General features: G+C 56.6%; 1 protein-coding gene across 4 annotated transcripts; it reads left to right on the forward strand.

Annotated features, from left to right (window-relative positions):
- The first annotated feature begins 235 nt into the window (after nucleotides 1-235).
- On the forward strand, nucleotides 236-21,810 carry IRF8 (interferon regulatory factor 8). 4 transcript variants are annotated; one of them, XM_061386930.1, is made up of 9 exons: nucleotides 236-316; nucleotides 4,178-4,352; nucleotides 10,305-10,488; nucleotides 12,989-13,077; nucleotides 14,113-14,218; nucleotides 15,241-15,288; nucleotides 19,326-19,712; nucleotides 20,365-20,480; nucleotides 20,912-21,810. In XM_061386930.1, exons 2-9 carry the CDS (start codon nucleotides 4,179-4,181, stop codon nucleotides 21,086-21,088), a joined length of 1,281 nt encoding a protein of 426 aa, XP_061242914.1. In that variant the 5' UTR covers nucleotides 236-316; nucleotide 4,178; the 3' UTR covers nucleotides 21,089-21,810. The 4 variants fall into 4 exon arrangements, with proteins under 4 accessions (XP_061242914.1, XP_061242911.1, XP_061242912.1 ...); XM_061386927.1 differs by having other exon boundaries at nucleotides 14,113-14,217; nucleotides 15,237-15,288; XM_061386928.1 differs by lacking the exon at nucleotides 236-316 and adding an exon at nucleotides 326-401 and having other exon boundaries at nucleotides 14,113-14,217; nucleotides 15,237-15,288.
- The last annotated feature ends 1,023 nt before the right edge of the window (nucleotides 21,811-22,833 follow it).

The following is a 22,833-nucleotide window of genomic DNA, read 5'->3' on the forward strand; positions in this document are numbered from 1 at the left end:
CCTCGGGAATTTCTGCGGACGCTGCCGGGACCCCCGGAGCGAACCGCGGAAGACGACAGGACCAGGGGCCGCCGACGCCTCCGCGCAAAGTGATTTCTCGGAAAGCCGAGCGCTTCGAAGAAGGCGGGCCCGGCGCGCCGCGCCCCGGGGGCGGCCCGTCCCGCCCTCCAGCGCCCGTTGGCCGTCGCGGCCGTCGCTCCGCACGCCGGACCCGCCCCCGGCCTTAAATCTGCGCGGGCGCCGCGGGCAGAAGCGCATCTTCCGAGCTCAGCGGCGAACGTGGGAACGCGGGCGGCGGCGGCAGCCCGTGGCGCAGGTGGGCTGCGTGCAGGGGCACCCGGGGCGCGGACGGGGTCGGCGCGGCTGGCGGACTCCGGGCTGGGGTGCGGCCCGTGGAGCAGGTGGGCTGCCTGCTGGGGGCCCGGGGCGCGGACGGGGCTGGTGGGCTCCGGGCTGGGGGTGCGGCCGGCGGCCGTGGGGCGCGGGCGGGCGGCGGGCACGGGGGCCGTGGGTCGGGAGCGGGGCCCGGGGCATCGACGGCAGCGGGCGGCCGGGAGGCGCGGGAGAGCGGCCGGCGGCGCAAGTGGGTGGCGGGCGGGGGGCGCGGACGGCGGCCGGGGAGGCCAGAGGTCTGGAGCATGGCCGGCGGCGCAGGTGGATGGCGGGCACGGGGCGCGGACGGCACCTGGCGGCGAGGCGGCGCCCGTGCTCTCGCGGCCTGTTTCCTCCCGAATACAAACTGACCGTCCAGGTGCGGCTGCTTCCAGAGATTGGCCGGTGCTTTAAAATAACCCCATTTTTCTTAAAATTTGGTTTTATTTGGAAAACTTCAGAATGGCGCATACAGAGAGGGGGAATATTGACCCATTATCGTAAGACTTGCTCCTTTTCCCGCTCAAATCCTGCTCTTGAAACAGGGCTGGAGTTCTGACAGTGAAACTGCCCCCCGCCCGAGCAGCCGCGCGAGTGGGGTTAGAGTGTGAAGCGGGGCGTACAGGAGTTTTTAAATTCTGATTGATGACACTTAAGATGTCTGAGTGCGGCTGGAGGTCTTTTGCTTCCATCGTATTCCAGTCGTTCCTAGCAAGAAAGTCTGCTAAGGGGTCACAGCTGAGAGAGCTCTGTGGTGTAACTTGAGCTGCAGGGCAAAGGGCAGGCTCTCTAAGGTGAGGTGTGCTCCTTGCTCAGAGCGTGAATGGAAGCTAGAAACTGAATTTTCTAGAGTTTTCAGCTACCCCCCACCTCCCAAATTTATGAGGGATGTAACACTTTTTTTTGAAACCCAAATTAGGAGCCAGCCTTTTTGGAGACAGTTCTTTTGGATTTTGTCAGGTTCCCACCTGAACTGGAGGAGCGTAGGCATTTCAGTCAGAGAAGGCAGTGGCACCCCACTCCAGTACAGGCATTTCAGTGGGCTTTCCCGGTGGCTCAGATGGTAAAGAATCTGCCTGCAGTGCTGGAGATCTGCAGTGTTCGATCCCTGGGTGGGGAAGATCCCATGGACAAGGTATGGTAAGCCACTCCAGTTTTCTCGCCTGGAGAATCTCATGGACAGAGGAGCCTGGTGGGCAACAGTCCATGGGGTCACAAAGAGTAGGACACGACTGAGTGACTACACCCGCCCGCACACAGGCATTTCAGCAAGATTGGGGCTAGAAGGAGAAATGGCTTTCATGGTTTTGGTCTTCCTGGCATCCAGGGCCAAAGACCAGGCGCCCTGAGAGGCGTGGGGAAGGCAAGTGTTCTGCACCTGTCCCACCTCCAGACCCTTCCTGGAGTCCACGTGGGGTGGGCCCAGAGCAGCCTTTTATCACCTCCCGCTTGGGAAGCCTGGCCTCTGGCTGATTTGCAGAGATGCAGATTAGCTTCAGATAGGACTTGGCCCGTAAAGAGAATTATTACCTAAAAATCAAGGAAGAGGAAGTCATCAACATGTGACTGTGCCTATAAATGTTTCCCGGCTCGGCATTTGGTGGAATTAATTGGTTCGTGTTCAGTAAGTCGTTATGGATCACACTGTAAGAGGCTTTGAATGCAGGGCTCTAATCTGGGGGCGGGGGTGGGGTATGTCAGTGACGATTGAGATGAGCTGTCCATGTGCTGAGGTTCTCACTTGTAACCGTGGTTTTTTGCCTCCAGGTGAGTGAAACCAGACCCTGCTGGGGTGTCTGGGGGCCTGGGCCTCAGTTTTTCCTCCTTTGAAGGAAGGGGAGCTGGATTAGATGATTTCTAGAGTATTTGATGTTCTATGACTCACTCTTCCTCTCAATGCCATTCTCTTTACTTTCTTTTTTCTTTTTCTTCTAAATCACCACGAGTTTGTTCTTAACAGTTTTGGGGGTTATGGATCCATTAGAAATCCTGATGGGAAGGTGTTGCTCCACTTTCTAGAAAAATGCCTGCACAAACAAAAGCTTTGCGTTTTATTTCAGGAGACTCCTGGAGCATGGACTCCAGTTTATGAACTTTGTACTAAGGAAGTGAGCAAAATGCTGCCAAGCGGGACCATCTCATTTAATCGAGAGATTAGCGAGTTAAGACAGACCCCTGCCTTCTCTCATGTTTGGGCCCCTCTCGCCCTTCACCCAGCTCCTTCCTGGGGTTAGGGGAGCTGTTCCGTCTCTCTTCTGGGAAAACTCTGGGAAACCTCTGCCTGGCTAGGTTATTTTCTGGGGTGCGTGGTGGTGGCCTTTTTTTCCTCCCACCAGGTGTCCCTCCCAAGTCTCTCCCTTTTTGCTTACAAGTGCGAGGGGCTGTACTCAAATTCTGGGACTTTGAGATCCATTGTCTCTGCAGATGAGGAGAGCTTCAGAGAGAGAGATGGCCAAGTGGCTTTCCTGAGGTCTAGTTAGAGAAGAGCCTTCTCTGGGGTCTAGAGTTTCAGAATTGAAGTCCGCTTCCCACGTTGCTCGCTTCACTCCTGTAAATCCACAAGCAGGAAGCTGGAGTTACTGGATGAAAAGGTTTCAGGTGGCGCTCACGGGTCTGAACCCCCTCCTGCCTGGGACCCAGTCTCCAACCGCAGAGCCACCTGCAGGGTGGCTGGAGTGTCCAAAACACACGTTTCTTGCTTTATGGGCCGGAGTGGCTCTGGATGTGACCATGTTCTTAGGGACAGTATGTCTTGTCACTGCTGATTGTTTCAAACTGTTTGCCCCGAAGAGGTCACATTTTAATCGGAAGAATTGAAATGCTGGGCTTTTTTTTTTTTTTTTTGGGTGGGCGTCTGTCCAACAGCCTGGGGGATTTCCAGCCTGTTCTTGTAACTGTGGGCTGTGAGTCTGCACAACAGGGCTGCGCTCTCTCTGTGCCATCAGGAAGCTGCCCACTCTGCAGGAATCTTCCTCCCCCGCCACGTCTCTGGGCACCCTGATTGCGAGGCTCCGGTTGGTCATGAGTTCCAGGAAAGAAAGTTGGGACAGTAATACAACATGTCCTGTTCAGTGACACTCTTCTAAGGTCCAGGTGCTGTGTGGGCTGCTGTCCACGGGTCCTCTGAGTCCCCACCACAGTGACGCCAGGTGCCTGAGGTTACCCTCGTGTATCAGCATTGGTGACGATCCAGGGTCACCCAGCTGACAGGTGGTGGGACTCAAATGGGACCCCAGCCCTGTCCCATTCCCAGAGCAGCTGTGAAGGGCATTCTAGATGGGACAGACAGCCTTGTGGACTTCTCCTCTTTCTCCAAGAGCACAAACATCACATTTGCTCACATACGATGTTCCAGCCGAACATTAAGTAATAGAATTGGCTCTCAGAATGATGGACTGCTCATTGAGGGAGCCTGAAAAGGTGAAAGTGATTTCCCCCACTGTGTGCTAAAAATGGAGTGATGAGTGATGCCCTCAGGTGCAGCTGTTTGCATGAAACAGAGCAGGGTGAGAGCTGGGGTGAGCGTAGCCAACGCTTTGCTTGGGCCCACATCTGGCCAGGGCGCGGCTGCAGACTTCCCAGGGAGCTTTCGGTTTCCGCTGGGGTCGGAGGTCCTGGAGGCAGGTGCATTGTCTTCTCATCGCACGTGGCCCGAGTTCCTGGATCCCTGGGTTTCCCCGAGCCCCACCTGTGTTGAGATCCTCTGACTTTCCTGTTAGCAGCTCCTGGCTGTTGAGTACCTGGAGCGCTGCGAATAATGAGACTGTGTTTGTAAGTTTCACAGGATGTGTTTTCTCTTCCCAAGGATGTGTGACCGGAACGGCGGCCGACGGCTGCGGCAGTGGCTGATTGAGCAGATCGACAGCACCATGTACCCGGGGCTGATCTGGGAGAACGACGAGAAGACCATGTTCCGGATCCCCTGGAAACACGCCGGCAAGCAGGACTACAACCAGGAAGTGGACGCCTCTATCTTCAAGGTAGAGACCCGGCCCCCAGGGGCCCTGCAGAGCTGTCCAGCGATTGATGTCTCTTCTTCCCTTGAAAATGAATCCAGTTTTTTTTTGTTTTTTTTTTAAGATATTTATTTGGCTGCATCAGGTCTTAGTTGCGGCAGGCAAGGTCTTTGATCGTGGCACACCGACTCTGGTCATGGCCTGCAGACTTACTTGCCCCTGCAGCAGGCTAGGTCTTAGTTCTCCGACCAGGGATCGAACCCACGTCCCTCTAATTGCAAGGCAGATTCTCAACCATTGGACCACAAAGGAAGTCCCGCTCCAGTTTCTTAAAACAAATATTGAGTGCTGAACATGTCTCAGAAAAAACACAGTAGTAGGTGCCTTCACGTCTGTCGTATGATTTAACCACTTACAAGGTCAGTTCTCTATAGCTGGCACTTTCCTATAAGAAACCAAGGGCACTTTCTTCTGCTCTGCCATTGCCTTTGCATGGTGATTTAGTCGCTAAAGTCCTGTCTGACTCTTGCGACCCCATGGACTGTAGCCCACCAGGCTTCTCCGTCCATGAGATTTCCCAGGCAGGAATGCTGGAGTGGGTTGCTGTTCCTCGCTCCAGGGGCTTCCTGACCCGGGGATTGAACCTGGCTCTCCTGAACTGCAGGCGGGTTCTCTACTGATTGAGCCACCAGGGAAACTTGCATGAGGATTAGCAGACTCATAGGGAACGTACTTCTTTCAGACTAAGACCTTTCCCCTGTGGTCTGCCACCTAAATTCCACTTACAGTTCTAGGAAAGGTTTAATTCTTCATTGTTTCATAGTTTTTACTTCTGCTTGGCAGTGGAGGGTCAGCTTAGATGAGAGACACCATCTGTCATGACTTCCGGGGCAGGTCATGTGGCTGTCCTGAACCTGCAGCAAATGTCTAAAAATAGCCCACTTCCCTTGAGAATCGTCTGTTCCCCTGAGCCTGGAGCGACCTGCTGGTCAGTTCCATGGTGCGAGTCGTGACGGCAGCACCACGCTGAGCCTTCGTCCAGCTCCAGGCGTGGCTCACGTGCTGTTTCCCCTCACATACTTCTGTGCACTTGGTGAGGAGTGACTTGTCCAAGGCTTCCCCGCTCCTAGGTGATGGAGCCAGCATTTGAATCCAGACTCCCAGCCCCCGGCCGTATCTGTCACTAGATCCAGGCAGAGGAGCTGGGAGCTGGGGCTGCCCAGCTCTGTAGCCCAGCCAGGTTGTCAGAGTCACCCATGGGCTTCTCTGAGGCTCCAGAAGTGCGGGCTCCATTCTCCCCCAACCCCAGGAGATTTGGAGCCCAGGCCAAGGTGCGCCCAGGCCTCCCTGTGTGCAAACAGACTTATAGCTGATCCAACTCGAAGTCCAGGTTACAGACTGCTGCCATGTGTGATTGTGGACATTTGGGGCAGTCTGGGAGGGGAGGGTGAGTGAGTGTAGAGGAGCGGGGAGGGCCAGAGCCAGACCCTCATGGGCGTGAGTGACGGGAGCAAGGGCCTGTAGGACCCTAGGGCAGCCCTGGACTCTTGCCGGGAATGAGTGTCCCGACACAACCAAAATAAGAGATCATGCCTCAGGCCCAGAGCAGAGCACCAGTGGTCATCGCGGGCTCAGGAGGCATTTCAGGCCTTCATGGCTCCGCTTGGTGTCTGCGGGGGGTGCTGTGCGTCTTAGCGGTTCTCTTCCAGGTCAGAGCTCTTTGGTGGTCTGATGCCAGTTGCTGGTCTCTCCAAGAAAAATGGGCTCATGTGGGCATTCTGTGCTACCTTCAGGGCCCCTTGCGGTTTGGACCTCTGGCGGTTCTTCCCTGGGGACCCAGGTTGGGAGCCTGGGCACTGCTCCGGCCTCCAGTCTTCTTGGTCGTGTTGTGGGTGCTTTTCTCAGAGAAGGTTTTGGCTTTGGTGTCACAGTGAACATCCTTGGGAATGGCTCTGTCTGAATTTTAATACTGCCCGCTGTCCCTGGTCCAGCCAGTCCAGTGGGAGTTCTGAATCACAGATGGCTACGAGCCAGGGCTTTGGCACTGTGGGCACCTGGGGCCAGTTGCTTGTGTGGGTCTGTCTTGTGCACCTAAGGGTGTCAGCAGCACCCTGGCCTTCGCCGGCCAGATGCCAGTGGCATCCCCACCCCACCATGACAGCCAGGCAGTTCCCTGGCATTGCCAGGTGCCCCCCCAGCGGGCACACTCTCCCTCTCCATTGAGAACCCCTCTAGGAGCTGACCAAGACCAGGACAAGCAGGTTGAAGTGAAGGCGTGGGGCGCTGAGGGCACAGTTGCTGGCTGACCATCAGTCAGACCACCTCGGGAGGCCATTGGGGCTGGGACCAGCGGCTGCACGGTCCGGCTTGTGGCTTCTTGCAGGGATGCAGGCCTCTGCCTTCCCCCTGCTCCCTGCGTGAGCTCTGCTCCAGGGGGTAATGAAATCGAGCCCCAGATTTATACGTCTTATGCAATGCTCTTCATGGCCGTTTCAACAGCGTTGAGAAAAATGTGTAAGATTCCCAATGTTTCCGTTGATTACGCAGTCGCTTAGTGTGGCAATCTGAGATGAGTCTACAATCTCGGCAGGAATGGGGGCGGGAGGGAGCCGGGTGCCCACCCAGAGTTGGGCGGCCCCCTGGAGGGTGATAGCCCAGGCTGGTGGGTGCAAGATGGTGGAGGGACCTGTCTGGCCTGTCCCCGACTTGTGTTCAGTTCATCCTCTGAGGGGCCTTCTCTGCCAGGTCCACGAGCAGAACTTTGCTGTTGGAAGATGCCAATAGTCAGGCCTTGAGCCATCCTGGGAGTTTTCTGCTTAAGTAGAGAACCCTTTGTTTCAAACATTTATTATGAGTTAAGAGAAAAAATGAGCCTGCATTCTGGCCTTAGTCACAGGTCATAAGAAGCCACTTATACCAGAGGATCCCTCATTGTCTCCAGGTGTCGTTCTGAGGTCAGCCTCGTGGTGTGGACCAGAGACAGGAGAGTGAACGACATCAGCTCATTTTCCACCATCCCTGACTGTACCGATGAGGCCCTGGTAGCAGGTCATACTTATTTTTAAGAAAGTATTTTTGCCTCCTCTTCATTAAGTTGGGGGAAGATCTGGTTAACTGGGGGTTGTTGTTGTTGAGTCGCTCTGTCATGTCTGAGTCTTTGCGACCCCGTGGACTGCAGCACGCTAGGCTTCCATGTCTTTTACCATCTCTTGGAGTTTGCTCAAATTCTCATGTCCAGAACTGAGGATTGTGATTCACTAATTCTTCTGCCATTGACCAGGCTTTGTGACAGGCCTGAATAAGTTAGAACCTATGTAGTAGCAGGTGTTTCAAATTCAGTAGGCCTTCGAGAAAAAAAAAAAATCTCATTTGATTTTTAAAGCACGAGATGAGACGAGACAATGATGTTGTTTTTCTTTTAAATCTTACTGAAGTGTAGTTGATTCAGTGTTCTGTCACTTTCTACTGTACAGCAGAGTGACTAAGTTATACGTGTATATACATTCTTCTTCATATTCTCTCCCGTTAAGGCTTATCTCAGGTGTTGAGTAGAGTTCCCTGTGCTCTACGGGAGGACCTTGTTGTTCATCCATCCTGTCTGTTGTAGTTCGCGTCTGCTCAGCCCAGCCTCCCAGTCACCCGCTCCGTCTGGTCCCCCTTGGCACCCACACGTCTGTTCTCTGAGACACTGTGTTAAACTGGGAGGACTGGTGGTGCTGGGTTTAGCGCTGGCTGCCGATGAGCACAGAGCAGCACAGGGAGGAGACCTCGGCTCCGCAGACCTCAGTTCTGAGCTGATGCGTGGCTATTGTTGTCGGGCCTCAGGTCACTGTTCTGTCTCGTGTCCTGAGAGGTCACCCAGCTGAGGTGGGTGGCATTTTCCAGGCAGAGAGGGCTCAGGACAGGCTGGCACCTGATGCCAGCCCAGTGCTTGTCCTGGTTCGGGGGCCCCTGCTTTGCTCCGTGGGTGTCCTGGATTTCTCATGGGGGTGAGCGCCCACCGCAGCGCCCTGTGGGCTCTGCTGCTATCCTGATATGGCCCCCAAATCCACACTCTTCCAGCCCCATTTGTGATGTGGATTAACCAGCTCAGTGGTTCTCAAATGAGGCCGTCTGTGAGGCATGATATTTCCCTCGGGGACACTCAGCAGTATGTGGAGACGTTTGGGTGTCGCAGCGGGGAGCAGGGCTGCTCCTGTCATGGAGGAGGCCGGGGTGCTGTGGGATGTCCCCACAAGCCCAGGACACCCCACCGTGAAGAGTGACCAGTGTCAGGGGTGCCAGGTGGAGAAACTCAGATGTGGCATAGTATGAATTTGAAGTTACTGTTCAGCATGTACAGAGTTTACTCTTCAATTTCCGTGAAAAAAAAAATCAGTGCATTGTGATGCAGTTAATAAACTAAAAGGATTGGAAACCGTTTACTTTCACAGAGGCTTCTAGAGGGGAGTCCTATGTCTCTGAGAGGAGGGAGGGACTGCTCACGCTCTCTAGTAGGATGCGGGGTGCTCCTTCGGTCTCTCGCCCTGGGGCAGGGCTGCAGACCCCGCCCTCAGGGCATCAGCAGGGAGACAGTGCAGGCCTGACCACCAGGGAAAAATCTAAGACTGTTTTAAATGAGGATGTGACTCAGGGGTGTTAAGGGGTTTCCAGAAGTGTGGCCTCCTAGCAGCCTAAGTCAGAATCCCTGGGACGCTGGCTAAAGGTGCAGGTTCCCAGAGGTAACCCACACAGCCAGGGAGACTCTGGGGGGCAGGCCCCGGAATCCTCATCGGAACAAGTTTCCCCGGGTACTGGGTGTACATTGAAGTCGGAAACACCTGCTGCTTGCTGGCTTGAAATTCCTTGGAAGTCAGAATAGCTGGTTTCCAGACCAGATCACTTTGGGAGAGCAAGCTCTCAGGATTGCGTTTCTCCTGAGTCGGGGCTGAGAGTCCTCCTCGATCTGTCCCTTCAGGCGGGAAGGATGTCTGATTTTCCCGACGCCAAGTGTTACTTTGACCTGACAGTAGTGAGCTCCCAGTCAGTGTGTCTGTATTCCAATTTTGAGATCTGAAAACTTGCTCATCCACGTTATTATTATTATTATTTTTTTTTTTTTAATACTGCTCCAGTTTACATTTTGACTTAAAGTTTCCAGCTTCGACTTTCTGGTCTCAGTTGAGATTCTGAGGTTTGGAGAGGTCAGAAGACAGAGCTGTGAAGAAACCCACAGAGAGGGAAAACACTTCTTTGCATCTTAAACAGTACCCTGGGGAGTGGAAGGGGAGAGAGGGGGCAGGGAGGTTTAGACCGAAGGCCAAAATGCAGAACCACATTTCTGTCACAAGTAGCAGGGCACATTCAGACTTTTTGCAGATGTTCCCTTTTCAGGCTGAGTTTGAGCTCCAGGGTGATTTGAAAAAGCAACTAAATTCTTTTTTGTTTTGAACATTCTAGTGGAACTCCAGGCAACTGCAGCTTTCTCTGTGTGCCCTTAACCTTGGGTTCCTTGGGTCCGGGAGAGGGTATGCGGGAGGCAGAGCCATGCTGCGTGTGCGTGTGTGTGTGTCTGTCTCTCCTCACTTCTGTGCAGGAGGCAGAGCCATGTTGTGTGTGCGTGCGTGCGTGTGTGTGTGTGTCTGTCTCCTCACTTCTGTGCAGGAGGCAGAGCCACGCTGCGTGCGTGTGTGTCTCCTCACTTCTGTGCGGGAGCAGAGCCATGCTGCGTTTGCGTGCGTGTGTGTGTGTCTCCTCACTTCTGTGCGGGAGGCAGAGCCACGCTGCGTGTGGGTGTGCATGTGTGTGTGTGTGTCTTCTCACTTCTGTCAAAGCGAGTGGTCCGACGGGGGTCTCTGATCCCTGAAATTCCTCAGCTGAGCGTGACTGGCTCAGGAGGACTTCCGGGGGGGTAGGCAGAGCAGGTCCTGCCTGTGGTCCTGGGTGTGCCGTCCCGGGGCCAGCTGCATGTTTCATGTGTTTCTTGTCTTCCTTCAGGCCTGGGCCGTTTTTAAAGGGAAGTTTAAGGAAGGGGACAAGGCTGAGCCAGCCACGTGGAAGACGAGGCTACGCTGCGCTTTGAACAAGAGCCCAGATTTTGAGGAAGTGACAGACCGGTCCCAGCTGGACATTTCTGAGCCGTATAAAGTTTACCGCATCGTCCCCGAGGAGGAGCAGAAATGTAAGTGTGCTTTCTTTATGGGCACTCGGCCCAGTAGAGACCGCCTGGGTCTGGGATCCGAGTGGCCGCCCACGGGGTCCAGCTAAACAAATAGCTCTCTCTCTCGTGTCAGCAGAGGCCAAGGTCTCTTTCCGCTGACCTCACCCACCATCTGCCGACTGATGGGGCAGCCTCATGGTGGGGAGATGGGGCAGCCTCATGGTGGGTGAGAGGCGGTGGGGAGATGGGGCAGCTGCTGGTGAGGGGCCCGCTGACCATAGGACCAGGAGCATGTGCTGGGGCCTCCCTGGGGCCCAGCAACCAGCCTGGATGGGAGCTAGGCTCCCCCGATGGTGTGGATGAGGGATCCCTTCTGTTTCCCAGCAGCCCACAGAGTGGGCTAGGAGAGAGGAAGGTGGACAGAGAAGGGACGGCTGATAGGTGATTCACTCCAGCAAGGTTCTGGAGTGAATTTGCATGTGGCACACTGCTGGCTTCAGGGCTGGAGACTGGATAGGCTTCTAGATGCTGGGTCCTGATGGCCAATTGGGAACTGTAGGATGTGATAATTCCCACAGTCTCCTCCCGCTGTAAATCCCCAGGAAAGCAACTTTGAGGTGATTACAGCAGAATAACCGAAGCCACCTCGGAACACGGTCCTGCTTCCCACGCACTGCTCTGGGCAGACATCACTAATCCATCTAGTGTGGCTGTCTGGTCTGGCCTCAGTCGTTTTCACGGTGCTGTGCTCTGTGGCCGCTCCAGGTCAGAGCTGGCCCAGCGGGATGAAGCCTCATTACCATCCTGGGTTTAAAATCTTCTAATCCTGGTTCTCTTAGCCTCTGACGTTGCAGTTAGTCTTGGCACAGCATCCTTTTGTCCTTAGCCACTTAACTTAGTCGTCTAGTCATGCCAGCTGGGAAGAAGTTGAACCTTCAAACTGCCTAGGGCTGGGCAGAAATTCAGAATTTTTGACGGAGCTCTTAGCACTGCAGGGAGGTTGAAAATGATGTTGACATGTAGTTTTTGCAAAGTTAAAAATTGGGACTGTCACAAACACCGGGTTGAGCAAAAAGTTCTTTTGGGTTTCCCCGCAAGATCCTATGGAAAAGCCCAAACAAACTTTTTGGCCAACCCAGTATGTGGTGAGCCTGGGTCAGAGAGGTGCTGAGCCAGTTAACAAGGGCGCCTGCGTGGTCAGAAGTCTTGCGGGACAACACGTGTTGCTGTGGCCCACAGTCAGTGGCAGGAGGCTGAGCCGAAACTGCCTATCCTGCCGGGCCATGGTTGGGGGTGATCTCTTCTGCTGATCATTTGTAGCTTAGTTGTCTGTAAATTAACACCCAGCTCTACAGAGTCTGAACCCTCATCGATAATCAGCAGTAAGTCAGACAGACTGACCTTCCCCTGGGGGATCTGCTGGCCTCCCCTCAGGGGGACGCCTCTCAGCGAAGACTGGGAGGCTCTCTTCCCAGTTTACTTATCAGTTTTGTATCATTTCTCATCAGCACGGAGCAAACTGTGACTTGAAGGAATAGGGAAGTTTCTCTAATCTCCCACCCCCAGGGTCAGCCAGGCTCGACCAGGCAGGTGACCCTGGTGTGTTTATAGCCCAGAGTGCAGCCAGCGTCACCTGCAGGGTGGATGTTACAGAAACAGGGTTCTCAGGGGCCAGGGAGCCATGCATTTGCATAATGTCCAGGTGGGCGCACTCTCCTGGCTGCCCTGGGGGTGCCCCACCTGCCCCCTGCTTCCCCCGTCAGCAGCTTCCAAGTGAATTTCCGAATCTGTCAAAATGGAATCCAAAAAGTTCAGCCCGGGTGAAGCGGTGGGTTGATTCTCCAGATGACGAGGAGTGACGAAATCCAGCAAACCAGTGTTTGTTGGTCATAATACGTTGGACAGGTATAACAAGGCGAGTTTCTGGCCCAGGAAGCGGCCTGGTGATAGAGGGAGAAAATAGCCCGGTCCAGAGTGGTTGTCATGGGAACACTGGTGCGCCTGTGGACGGTCCCTGCTGCGGTCGGGTTCCAGCCTGGGCACCCTTGAGCCTGTGGTGCTCAGCGTGTGTGCACACAGATGCACATGTGTATATTTGGAAAGGCCAGAAAGGGATTTCCTGCCCATTGACTTCAAAAAAAGACTCCAGCCTGCACACACATTTGCCAGGAAATCTTTGCGTGTTTTCAGATGCCCAAGCTTATAACTGTAAGCCCTGCTGGGTGTGGAGCAAAGTGGATATGAGCTCACTTTAGATCTCGGCAGACAGAAGGAAGAGACCCAAGCCCTGCCTCGGCCCTTGGGGCGCTGGGCACAGCAGCGGCCAGCTGCTCCTCGACCCTGCTGGTTAGATGACTGGTGCAGCATGGGAAGACGCACGCGCGGCCTTTCCCAAACCAGAGAAGACACACGCTGACTTCTGTTTCCTTCAACCTAGCCTTAGAAAACCGCCGTCTGTGGCCTTGGTGGTGGCTGTGACGCCTCGGTGCCCTCTGTCACGCGCTTGTCCGTTTTTCCCTAGGCAAATTAGGTGTGGCGGCCCCGGGCTGTGTGAGCGAGGCTGTGGAGATGGAGTGTGGGCGATCTGAGATCGACGAGCTGATCAAGGAGGTGAGCGGGGCGGCGTGTCCAGGGCGTCGAAGGGAGAGCGGTGCCTCGCCTGGGGCACCGGGGGCCTCGGGCTGGCACGCCTGCCAGGATGGGACAGGAGGGCCTGGCCTCGCCCACTTGCCAGCACCTGCACCTCGCATTCCGTCCCTTGTCCCGAGGGCTGGCGCCCAGCTGCCTCTGCATCCACCGAGTTCCCCTCAGCCCTAGACTTGTCAGGTTTTGAACATTTTGGATGGCACCATGTATCACCTGGCCTTTTTTAGGCAGGCTGCAGTGGGAAAAAAGCCATAAATTTCCCTTGCTGCTGGGGGCTGGGTTCATGACACGGATTACCCACCAGCCCTCAGGCGGCTTGGTGCCTGTCCTGTGGGTGCCGCTCCTAGTCCTCAAGGAGCTGGAGAGCCGTCTAACCAGGCTTATTAGAATCGTATGTAAGCTCACAATTCACAGGCTGTAAGGAAAGGCTTCCCAGGGTCTCCTTAGGCAAAACACATGGTTTTGAATACTGATTATAGCTACCTTAGCTCCTTAGCTCTCTTTCTGTGGCCATCATGAGGCTGACACTGCCTAGCTAAAGTAATCCCACGCAGCTTTTGTAGAAGGTGGTGTAGGTGCTCTAGCAGTTCTCAGAACCCGCAGGGCAGTGACAGAACCTTCTGGAGAAGCTTGAAGGTAGAGGATGCAGGTAGCTGAGTGCAGCCTCCTCTGGGCTGCCCTCCTCCCTGGAGGTGACAGCCATTACGTCTCTGGGGGCGGCTGGAGTGTGGCAGACCACCTAGCATCGCTGCGGGCTCCCCAAGGGCGTCAGGGCAGCCGGGTGACTGGGCTCATGGGTGCTTCAGCGGGCAGTTCCCTGTAAAAGGCCAGAGAACAGGTGAGGGCCCCGCAGAGGCTAGTGGTTCGGTCACGTGCTGTGATCGCTCAGCCTGGTGGGTTTATCGTCTTGGGTCTCCCCTTCCTCTCGTGTGATGGAGGTGATGGTATGGGTCTAGTTAAGACTCGAAGCCCAGTGATGGCCTCACTCTCCTCTTGCAGCCTCCCGGGGATGACTACATGGGGATGGTGAAGAGGAGCCCCTCACCGCCCGAGGCCTGCCGGAGCCAGCTCCTCCCGGACTGGTGGGTGCAGCAGCCCAGCGCAGGTGAGGGCGGGAGCCCCGCACCGTGGGGCGGACGTGCCCTGACGGCCATCAGTCTTCATGCCTTGCTGCTGGGGGCGGCGGGCAGCAGGGCAGCCCTGATTCCTGTTTTCCTGAGGGTGACCGCGCCCAGCGAACTGTGGTGGCTTCCGACCCCACAGGCAGAGCCCGGCCATGGCTAGGCCCCGCTTGCCACTGTCCCCTGAAGGCAATGTGTCCTTCGTGTTGGAGGTGGCGCTCCCCACTGGGGTCCTGGCGAGAGTGGGCGGAGGGGCAGGAGGCCACGGGGGCTGTAGATCTGTCAGGTCAGCCTCTGTGACACTGAGGCCTTGGAGTCGGGGATGACCCAGCGTGTCTGAGACGGAGGGAGCACGGAGCCTGGATTTGAAGCCTGTGCCGGAGGCTGCGTGCCTGCCTCGAGCCCCCTTTTACTGGATATAAAGTGGAGACACCAGGACCCACTCCCAGGGTCGTGAGGATGGACTGAGGTCTCCGCCCTCTCATTAGCTCCTGATGCCCCGTCCTGCTCCTTGAAACGACCCTCCTCGCCCGGGAACTGGCTGCTCTGCTTCCTCCCTCACCTTTCTGTCCCCTGTCCCCTGTGGTAGACCAGGAGGTGACCGCTGGCCCAGTGGCCTCAGAGGTGGCCAGACTTCAGGGCCTGGTGTTGCCCTGAGTCCCTGAGCCGCAGCAACACACATGGGGATCTCTCGAGCCCCAGGTTCCCTTCCGAGATCAAGCTGGGGTGGGGGCCACAGTCCAGAGGTGGTTTCAGGAGCAGAGCCCCCCGGGTGGGAAGGAAGTGTGGCCCCACAGTGTCACCGGTCCACAGTCCCACAGGACAGAGGAAGTCTCCTCCACGCCGGTCAGGTTGAGGTCCGGTTTTCTGAAACATGGTCGCTGTGCTGGAGGGGAGAACACAGCACGGTGGAGGCCTATGGCAGGGCCTGGGGAGCGCGCGGGGCCTTTAGCGAAATCTGGAGGAACACAGGGCTGCCTCTGACGCTGCTTTCTTTCTTCGGCAGGCCTGCCACTGGTGCCAGGGTACAGCGCCTATGACGCCCACCACTCAGGTAGTGGGGCTTGGGGGCTCAGGGCAGGGTGGGGTCTTGGGGGGGATGGGGCAGCATGTTCTTTGAAGACAGAGCTCTCAGGATCAGTGGGTGCCCCGAGGGTTGTGAATGAGCGCGATCTGGTGTTGGAGGTGGGGAGCCCGGCTCCTCCTCCTCACTACTGGGGAGTGAGCGACCGGCCTCTCAGGGCCTGTTCTTGGGTTGGACCCACAGACGGAGCCACAGAGCTCCTGACAGGTGAGATCCTGCAGGAGGATGGGTGTGGGGACTCGGTGAGCCCAGGTGGACTGAGCGAAGCGTCGGCGCCTCGGGCTCCTCCTCCGTGAAGTAGGAACAGCCGTGACAGCCCCCCCAGCGGCGCCTTGAGGGCTGGTGTGGCGTTACTGCAGCTTGCTGGCCCCTGTCGCTGATGTCAGTCTGCTTTGCTGACATCCCGTCCCCATGCCTGAGCTTACGACGATGACTCTGGTAGTGGCGGTGGCAGACGTCACTGCACTCGTTTCCAGCTGGGCACTGGATCCATGCCGCTCATCACTGTGCCACCTCCAGGCAGGTGCCGCTGCTGCTACCCTGGCACAGGCTCGGAGGCCCCGGGCCCCATGTGCTCCCGTCCCCACAGCAGAGGTGCTTGTGCCGCTTTCTGGTGGTCTTGTTTTGCTGGGGGTGCGGACTGTGGCCTCTTGGCTTCACACTCGGGCTCAGCGGTGGCATCTTCAGGGCGGAGGAAGGCGCTGTCTTCCCGAGCAGCTACCCGGCTCTGTGAGAAGCGAGCAGCCTGGCTCATCCAGACGGACCACGGGACATCAGGGCTGTGGGTTTTGGGCTTCCCGGTGTAGCGGAGGGAACGGGGCTCGGTGGGCCATGTCTCGACCATGGCCCTCACCAGACGGGTACTGGGGGGAGGTGGAGCTGGGTCTCCCCAGGCAGGAGGATAGGGGAAACTACCCCGGCCTTAGAGCTCATCGCCGTTGCCAGCAGCCTGTGAGCTGGGGGTGGTCAGGACTCAGCTTCACAGGAGGAACTAGGCTTAGAGGTTCAGTACTCTGCCAGGGGTCCCACAGCCAGGGAAGCAGGGTTCAGGGTTCAGACCTGGGCATCTGTGCCCACCAGAGGCAGCGTCTAGGGTAGCCTGCTAACTGGTGCTTTCTGGGCCGGGGAGTCACAGGCACAGGGCTGGGGGCCTGGGGGCGAGAAGACAGCCCGGGGAGGAAGAGCCCCGGGTGGTGCCGGAGCCGTCCAGCAGGTGGGGAGACCCACGGCCGTGGCCCAGTGAGGAAAGTCGACCGCCGCTCCTGCGGAGGTGGTGGACTTCGGTCCCTCTGCTCGGTTCACACACACGCCCCGCTGGGTAAACAGGTCGTCAAGGGTCCCCTGTCCTCAGCCCTGCAGGGAGGAGGCAGCGAGCGAGGCGGGAGGGCGCAGTGGGGAGCGGGGGCCCCCGCCTCTGGGCGGCCCTGTAGACACAGACACAGCTGGGCTCACCTCCCCCACATTTTCTAGAGACTCGGCATCTGGGTTTCTGTGTGAAACCTTCCATACAAAATGTGGGCAGCGCATGCGTGTTCAGGGCCCCTGCCGCCAGCGGTCCACATGTGCCTGGGTGCTGGTGTGCGCTGTGTCCATGCGGTGGCCGGGGTCGCGGGCGACATCTGGAGCGGACCGCGCCGTGGACGTGGGGCGGTCTGCCGGGGAGGGCTGGGGCCAGGTCCCCACCTAGAAGCTGTGTGGTCAGGGTTAGCCCGTCACCTTGTGCACGCGACCCCCGCCTGGAGGCTGGTGTGATGGCCTCGTCCTCGGGTGGGTGCAAGGACTCGGTGAGCGAGGCCGGGGCACGGCACCTGGTGCAGCTGAGAGTGGGGCTGTGACGGGATTCGGCTCTCAGCTCCGTGTCATCCCAGTCCATGGAGCCACTGCTGACACGGTGCTTACTCGTGCCAGACAGACACACTCCCATGGCCCTCAGCCACCTGGCGGGGCTGTCGTCTCCACTTTGCTGAGGGGGAGACTGAGGCACGGAGCAGGGGACTCCCTGCCCCAACCCCTGGCTGGGCCCCCGCATCAGGTGGCCGGGTCCCAGGGTCCCTGCTCCTGGTGTCTTTGCGCCGCTGCCGTGGTCAGATTCTCCCCCAGCAGGGCCATCCTCCAGGAGCAGGGCAGGGTTGTGGTGGGCTCACCGGGGGCCGTGCTGAGGCGCTCTCCTCGGGGCCCCCTCTGCAGGGCTGGGGTGGGTGCATGACCTTGCTCAGGCCCTCCTGGGCCCCCCACCCCCTTGCCCCTGCCTCTCCAGAGCACCTGTGCGGCAGACGTTCACACGGTCAGAGGCGCTGGTGTGAGATAAGGCCTCGGTGATGACAAGGCCAAGGGGCAGAGTGGTGACAGTTGAGCTGGAGTGTTCTGTTCACTTGGGACAAAGGTCGGCACTGCTCTGGAGGGGAGGGAGTGTCGGGCGTGCAGACGAGGCGTGGGGGGAGGGGATGAGATGTGGGCTGGGGACCCAGGCGCAGAGCCCTGGGGGCTCAGTTTCCCGAAAGTCAAGTAAATGAGGTAGACCAGGGCACCCGAAGACCCCAACAGTGTGTGAGCCGGGACCCCGCTGAGCTCCAGCTGGGAGAAGATGGTGCCTGCAGCTGCAGCAGGCAGCCTCACCATCTGAGCAGGGGTTCCTTGTGCAGAGCCCAGCGCGAGGGTCCGCCTGGGCCTGGCAGGTGGCCGCCTGCAGGGCCACCCCCAACAGTGGGGCAGGTGGTTGGTACACCGCACACATTCGGGGACACAGTGGAGTTGGGCCATTCACGGCTGGTGTGGCTCCGCAGGCGGCCCTCGGTGGGGCTGGGGCCCCAGGCCCATCGGTAGTGTGTGTGTGGTTCTTGTAGCAGATGCTGGGTGTTACTGAGTCCTATGACAATAGAGGTCCTTCTGGGGAAGGGGTGGTCCCTAGGATCTGATGCTCTGTTCACTCCCACCGCAGAGGTGCCCCAACATTAGTCACTTGAGGCCCCGCCTTTGCCATCGGTTCTCACATCAGGGTGTTGCCTAGACTACTGTCAATGTCTTGCGTTTTCTGTCAGTCTCACTTTTACAATTTAAACTTAAGTGGAGACCATCCATCGTTGCCTGTAAAACAGAACCAGTTGTGCTTGCTCTCAGTAGGAAGGCGAGGCCACAGCAGGTTCAGGGGAGCCCAGATCCTGCGCCGTCCGCCCCCACGGCTCACGGCCTCTGTCTGGTCTGAGGGAGGTGGGCGGCATTGTTAAGACTCATCAGCATCGCACTGGGGTTTTCTTCCTGAGGTGACCAGACACTGAGAGTGTGTGGAAAGTGGGATAACCTTTTCATTTATTAAATGCTGTCTCCACTCCTCCCCCCACGGTAATCTTATGTGTGGCACATTTTGGGAAACATTGCCTTAAATTGAGTACTTTTCAGACTTCTTCCCAAGAATAGGTTCGGATGAAAGGTTTGAGATTCTTAATTGGAAATTCAGGCAACCCCAAAGCGACTGTGAATTTGCCAGGAAACAGATTACATCTTTGCTTTCCCTAACCTGGAAATCACATCTAGCGTTTCCTTTCATTATGAATGTGGGCAGTGCTGTGTGTGTGTACATATGTATGTACATTTATATATATGTACATACATGGGTACACGTCGTAGTCCAACATTGCATGCTGTGGTATGTCAATGCTGTAGCAGTGCCTGTGAGGTGGAGCTGTTTTCCTAAGAAATTAACACGGCTGACCCTCAGCTGTGACTTGTAAATTACAGCAGTTGAGAGACAGAAGTGGGGTGGGGGTACCACAGTGAATATTACTACTTTGACTCACTGGCTTCCTTGGTGATGCTCGGTATTTATTCATGCTTATAAAAACGTTATTTCTAGAAGGCGTGCGTGAAGTTCCCCAGAAAGTGAGGAGGCCCCAGGTGCAGAGGGCCACCCCCTCCCACCCTCCCGGGAAGGCAGGCTCGGGACAGGTGGGCACAGCAGGGATAGTGCCCCCGCCCCGCCGCGGCCCCTGACCGTCCCCGTCTCCCCACAGCTTTCTCCCAGATGGTCATCAGCTTCTACTACGGGGGCAAGCTGGTGGGCCAGACTACCACCACGTGCCCCGAGGGCTGCCGCCTGTCGCTGGGTCAGCCTGGCCTGCCGGGTGGGAAGCTGTACGGGCCGGAGGGCTTGGAGCTGGTGCGCTTCCCACCGGCTGACGCCATCCCCAGCGAGCGGCAGCGGCAGGTGACGCGGAAGCTGTTCGGGCACCTGGAGCGCGGCGTCCTCCTGCACAGCAGCAGGCAGGGCGTGCTGGTCAAGCGGCTGTGCCAGGGCCGCGTGTTCTACAGCGGGAATGCCGCGCCCGCCCGCGACCGGCCCAACAAGCTGGAGCGCGACGAGGTGGTCAGGGTCTTCGACACCAGCCAGTTCTTCCGAGGTCAGTGCCCACGCGCCTCCCTCCTATCTGCGTCCAGGGCTGGCCTGCCGAGGGGCCTGGGCTGGGGTGCCCCTGCCTTTGAGCTCTGCCGGTTCTCCCCGAGCCATCCAGGCCCCTCTTTCCTGACCCCCCCATTTGGAGGGGGCACCGCTGAGGGAGAGTCACAGCACTGAGAGCCTCGCCCGCTGCTGTGGGCTGTCCCCTTGCCGGGGAGCTGGGAGGAACAGTCTCAGGCCCCACCTCCGGCCCGTGGGGTCAGAACCCACATCTTGGCAACAAGGCCCCCAGGGGCTGTGTCCACATCCTGAGACACGCTGACCTTGTGCACGCAGTGTGGGAGTGCTGCCTGGGGCTGCTTCTGCCTGTGAGGTGGGTGGTTAAGCTCCCGCTGCGGGAGCTCCCCCTGGAAGCTCAGGCCGGAGGATCACTCACTCTGGTCCTGAGGCTCCGGCCAGTCCCCAGAGCCCTGATCCTCTCTCTGTAGCGGCAGCATCTGCCGCCAGACACCTCCTAGGGGGCTAGGCCTAGAGAAGGGACCAGGAAGGGTGGGCGGGCGTAGGTGCAAGAGCCCTGACTCCATCTAGCCAAGGGGGTGGGTGGCCGGGCTTCACCAAACCCCCTTACCTCCCCCGACCCCCTGCCCCATCCACAGAGCTGCAGCAGTTCTACAACAGCCAGAGCCGGCTGCCCGATAGCAGAGTGGTGCTATGCTTCGGAGAGGAGTTTCCGGACACAACCCCACTGCGCTCCAAGCTCATCCTTGTCCAGGTGAGAGCAGGGTGGGCCCAGGCCACAGGGACAGGGACTCACGTGTGAGCAAGCCTGGGTGAGACCCTAAGTGGGCAAGAGGATCCTCTTCACCTCTGAACTAAATTCTCAGTTTCTAGGACTCTCAAAATCTACATGGTTTCCACTCTTAGTTTTTTTAAAAACTTGAAACCACCTTTTCAGAAAGTCTCCCAGTTCAGTTTTCTTAAGGTCTAGGCGATAGATGAGGGTTTTGCCAGCCCTGGTGAGCTCTAGTCAGAAGTGAACCCCACGGGTGGAATTGTAGGCCCCGGCTCACCAGCCTGGGACACTGCTGGGAGGGTGTGGCGTGCTCTCTGGGGGTCCCGGAGGTTCTGGGTGACAGCTCTGGACCAGGTGCGCAGAGCGCCCCCCCGCCAGCTTCGTCTCTGACCCGTCCGCTGATGTCCCAGGTGGAGCAGCTATACGTCCGGCAGCTGGTGGAAGAAGCGGGGAAGGGCTGCAGCCCTGGATCCTTGATGCAGGCCCCCGAGGAGCCCCCACCAGACCAGGTCTTCCGGATGTTTCCAGAAATCTGTGCCTCCCACCAGAGACCTTTCTTCAGAGAAAACCAACAGATCACAGTTTAAGTCTCCAGGGCACTGCCGGCCACCCGCCCCCACAGCTAGAGTCTCATTATTACAATCACTGTCGGATGTGGAGGCCCCTGCCGGGGGTGGAGGGCTTCACCCTGCTCTTCGTTCAGTAAGGGCGTCCTGAGGACCTGACGGGGAACAGCGCCGTGCCCACTTCTGTCACTCAGGTAGAAGCATCGAAACCTCAAGCAGATGCTCTGGAGGCTGAGCTGTGTCCTGCGGTTAGGACATTCTTTCCTTCATTTCCCTCTGATCATCGTTAGTTGCTATGACTCTTTCAGCATTTGGGGCTACCTGGTGTTTCCAGAGACCTGGCATTCAGTTTTACTAGCAGGTAGCTGTTTCCACGAAAGAAATTCTGGAAAAGCAGAAGACCACTTTTGTTTTTATCTTTGGTTAGAGCTAGAGTTAGGATTCCATGTGCTTGATTCAGTGAAGTGTCTCCTTACCTTTAAGCATGTTGATAAGATTTAAAAACACTTGGATACCAGCCTACCTTTCATAAGTGAAAGCAGAACTCCTGGCTCTTCGGAAGAAGGCGTGTTCGTCCTAGAATTTGGTGTCAGGCACGCGTCTCCCTGCCAGGTGAGCTGGTGTCTCCATCTTCAGATGATGAAAACTTCCCTCTTGGGCCCTTGTTGCCAGGAAGCTTAGAGCTGAATTTATTTTTCATTTCTGTAATTAAATCATCCAACATACAACTCTTTCATTTTCAATGGTTTGACCTATTTTTTAAATATTTGTACTTTTCATTATCTTTTTTAAATTAATGGTCCTATTGTAAACTGTCTTGAATCTTTTTTATATAAAGTGGGCAAGATATAAACCACAAGTTCAAAAATATGTGGATGGAATAGACTTTTTGATTGTGCCTTTGATTCAGTCAACCCATTCATGGGCCAGGGGTGTGGGATGTGTGAGGGCGGCTCGGGGACATTGGATGGGATGTGTCTGCTTTTCACCATGACACTGGTCCCCTGGCCCTAGTGCTCCTTGGGGGTCAAAGATGACCCTGCTCAGCGTGGAGAGAAGGGAACCCTCCTACACTGTTGGGAACGTCCACTGGGGCAGCCACTGTGGAGAACAGTGCAGAGGTTCCTTAAAACACTAAAAACAGGGCTTTCAGCATCCTGCAGTCCCACTCCTGGGCACGTATGCAAACAAAGCTATACTTTGCAAAGATCCCCGTACCCCTGTAGTCAGCGCAATATTCACAACAGCCAAGACATGGAAGCAACCTAAGTGTCCATCAACAGATGCGTGGATAAGAAGCTGTGATGAGATATATATATATGTATGCATTTATATATGCACGCACAGTGGGACATGAGTCATAGAAAAGGAAGGAAATAAAGCCATTTGCAGCAACACGGATAGGCCTAGAGATTACTGCACTAAGTAAAGTTAGAGAAAGATAAATACATATGATACCACTTACACTGAGATCTAAAATATGACCCAAGTGAACTTGTCACCAAAGCAGAAGGAGACTCACAGGCACACTGACGTGGCTGCCAAGGTGGCAGTGAGGAGGGAGGGATGGAGTTGGGGATTAGCGGGCGGAAACTTTGATACAGAAGATATAAATGAGGTCCCACTGTATAACACGAACTATATTCAACATGAAGAAATATACATATAACTGAATCACTGTGTTGTATAGCAAAAATTAACAACATGCCAGTCAGATATACTTTTTAATAAAATCAAGCAAAATTTTAAGAAAATGTCCCACTGGC

This window comes from Bos javanicus, chromosome 18, assembly GCF_032452875.1.
Source record: "Bos javanicus breed banteng chromosome 18, ARS-OSU_banteng_1.0, whole genome shotgun sequence".
Classification (NCBI taxonomy): Eukaryota; Metazoa; Chordata; class Mammalia; order Artiodactyla; family Bovidae; genus Bos; species Bos javanicus.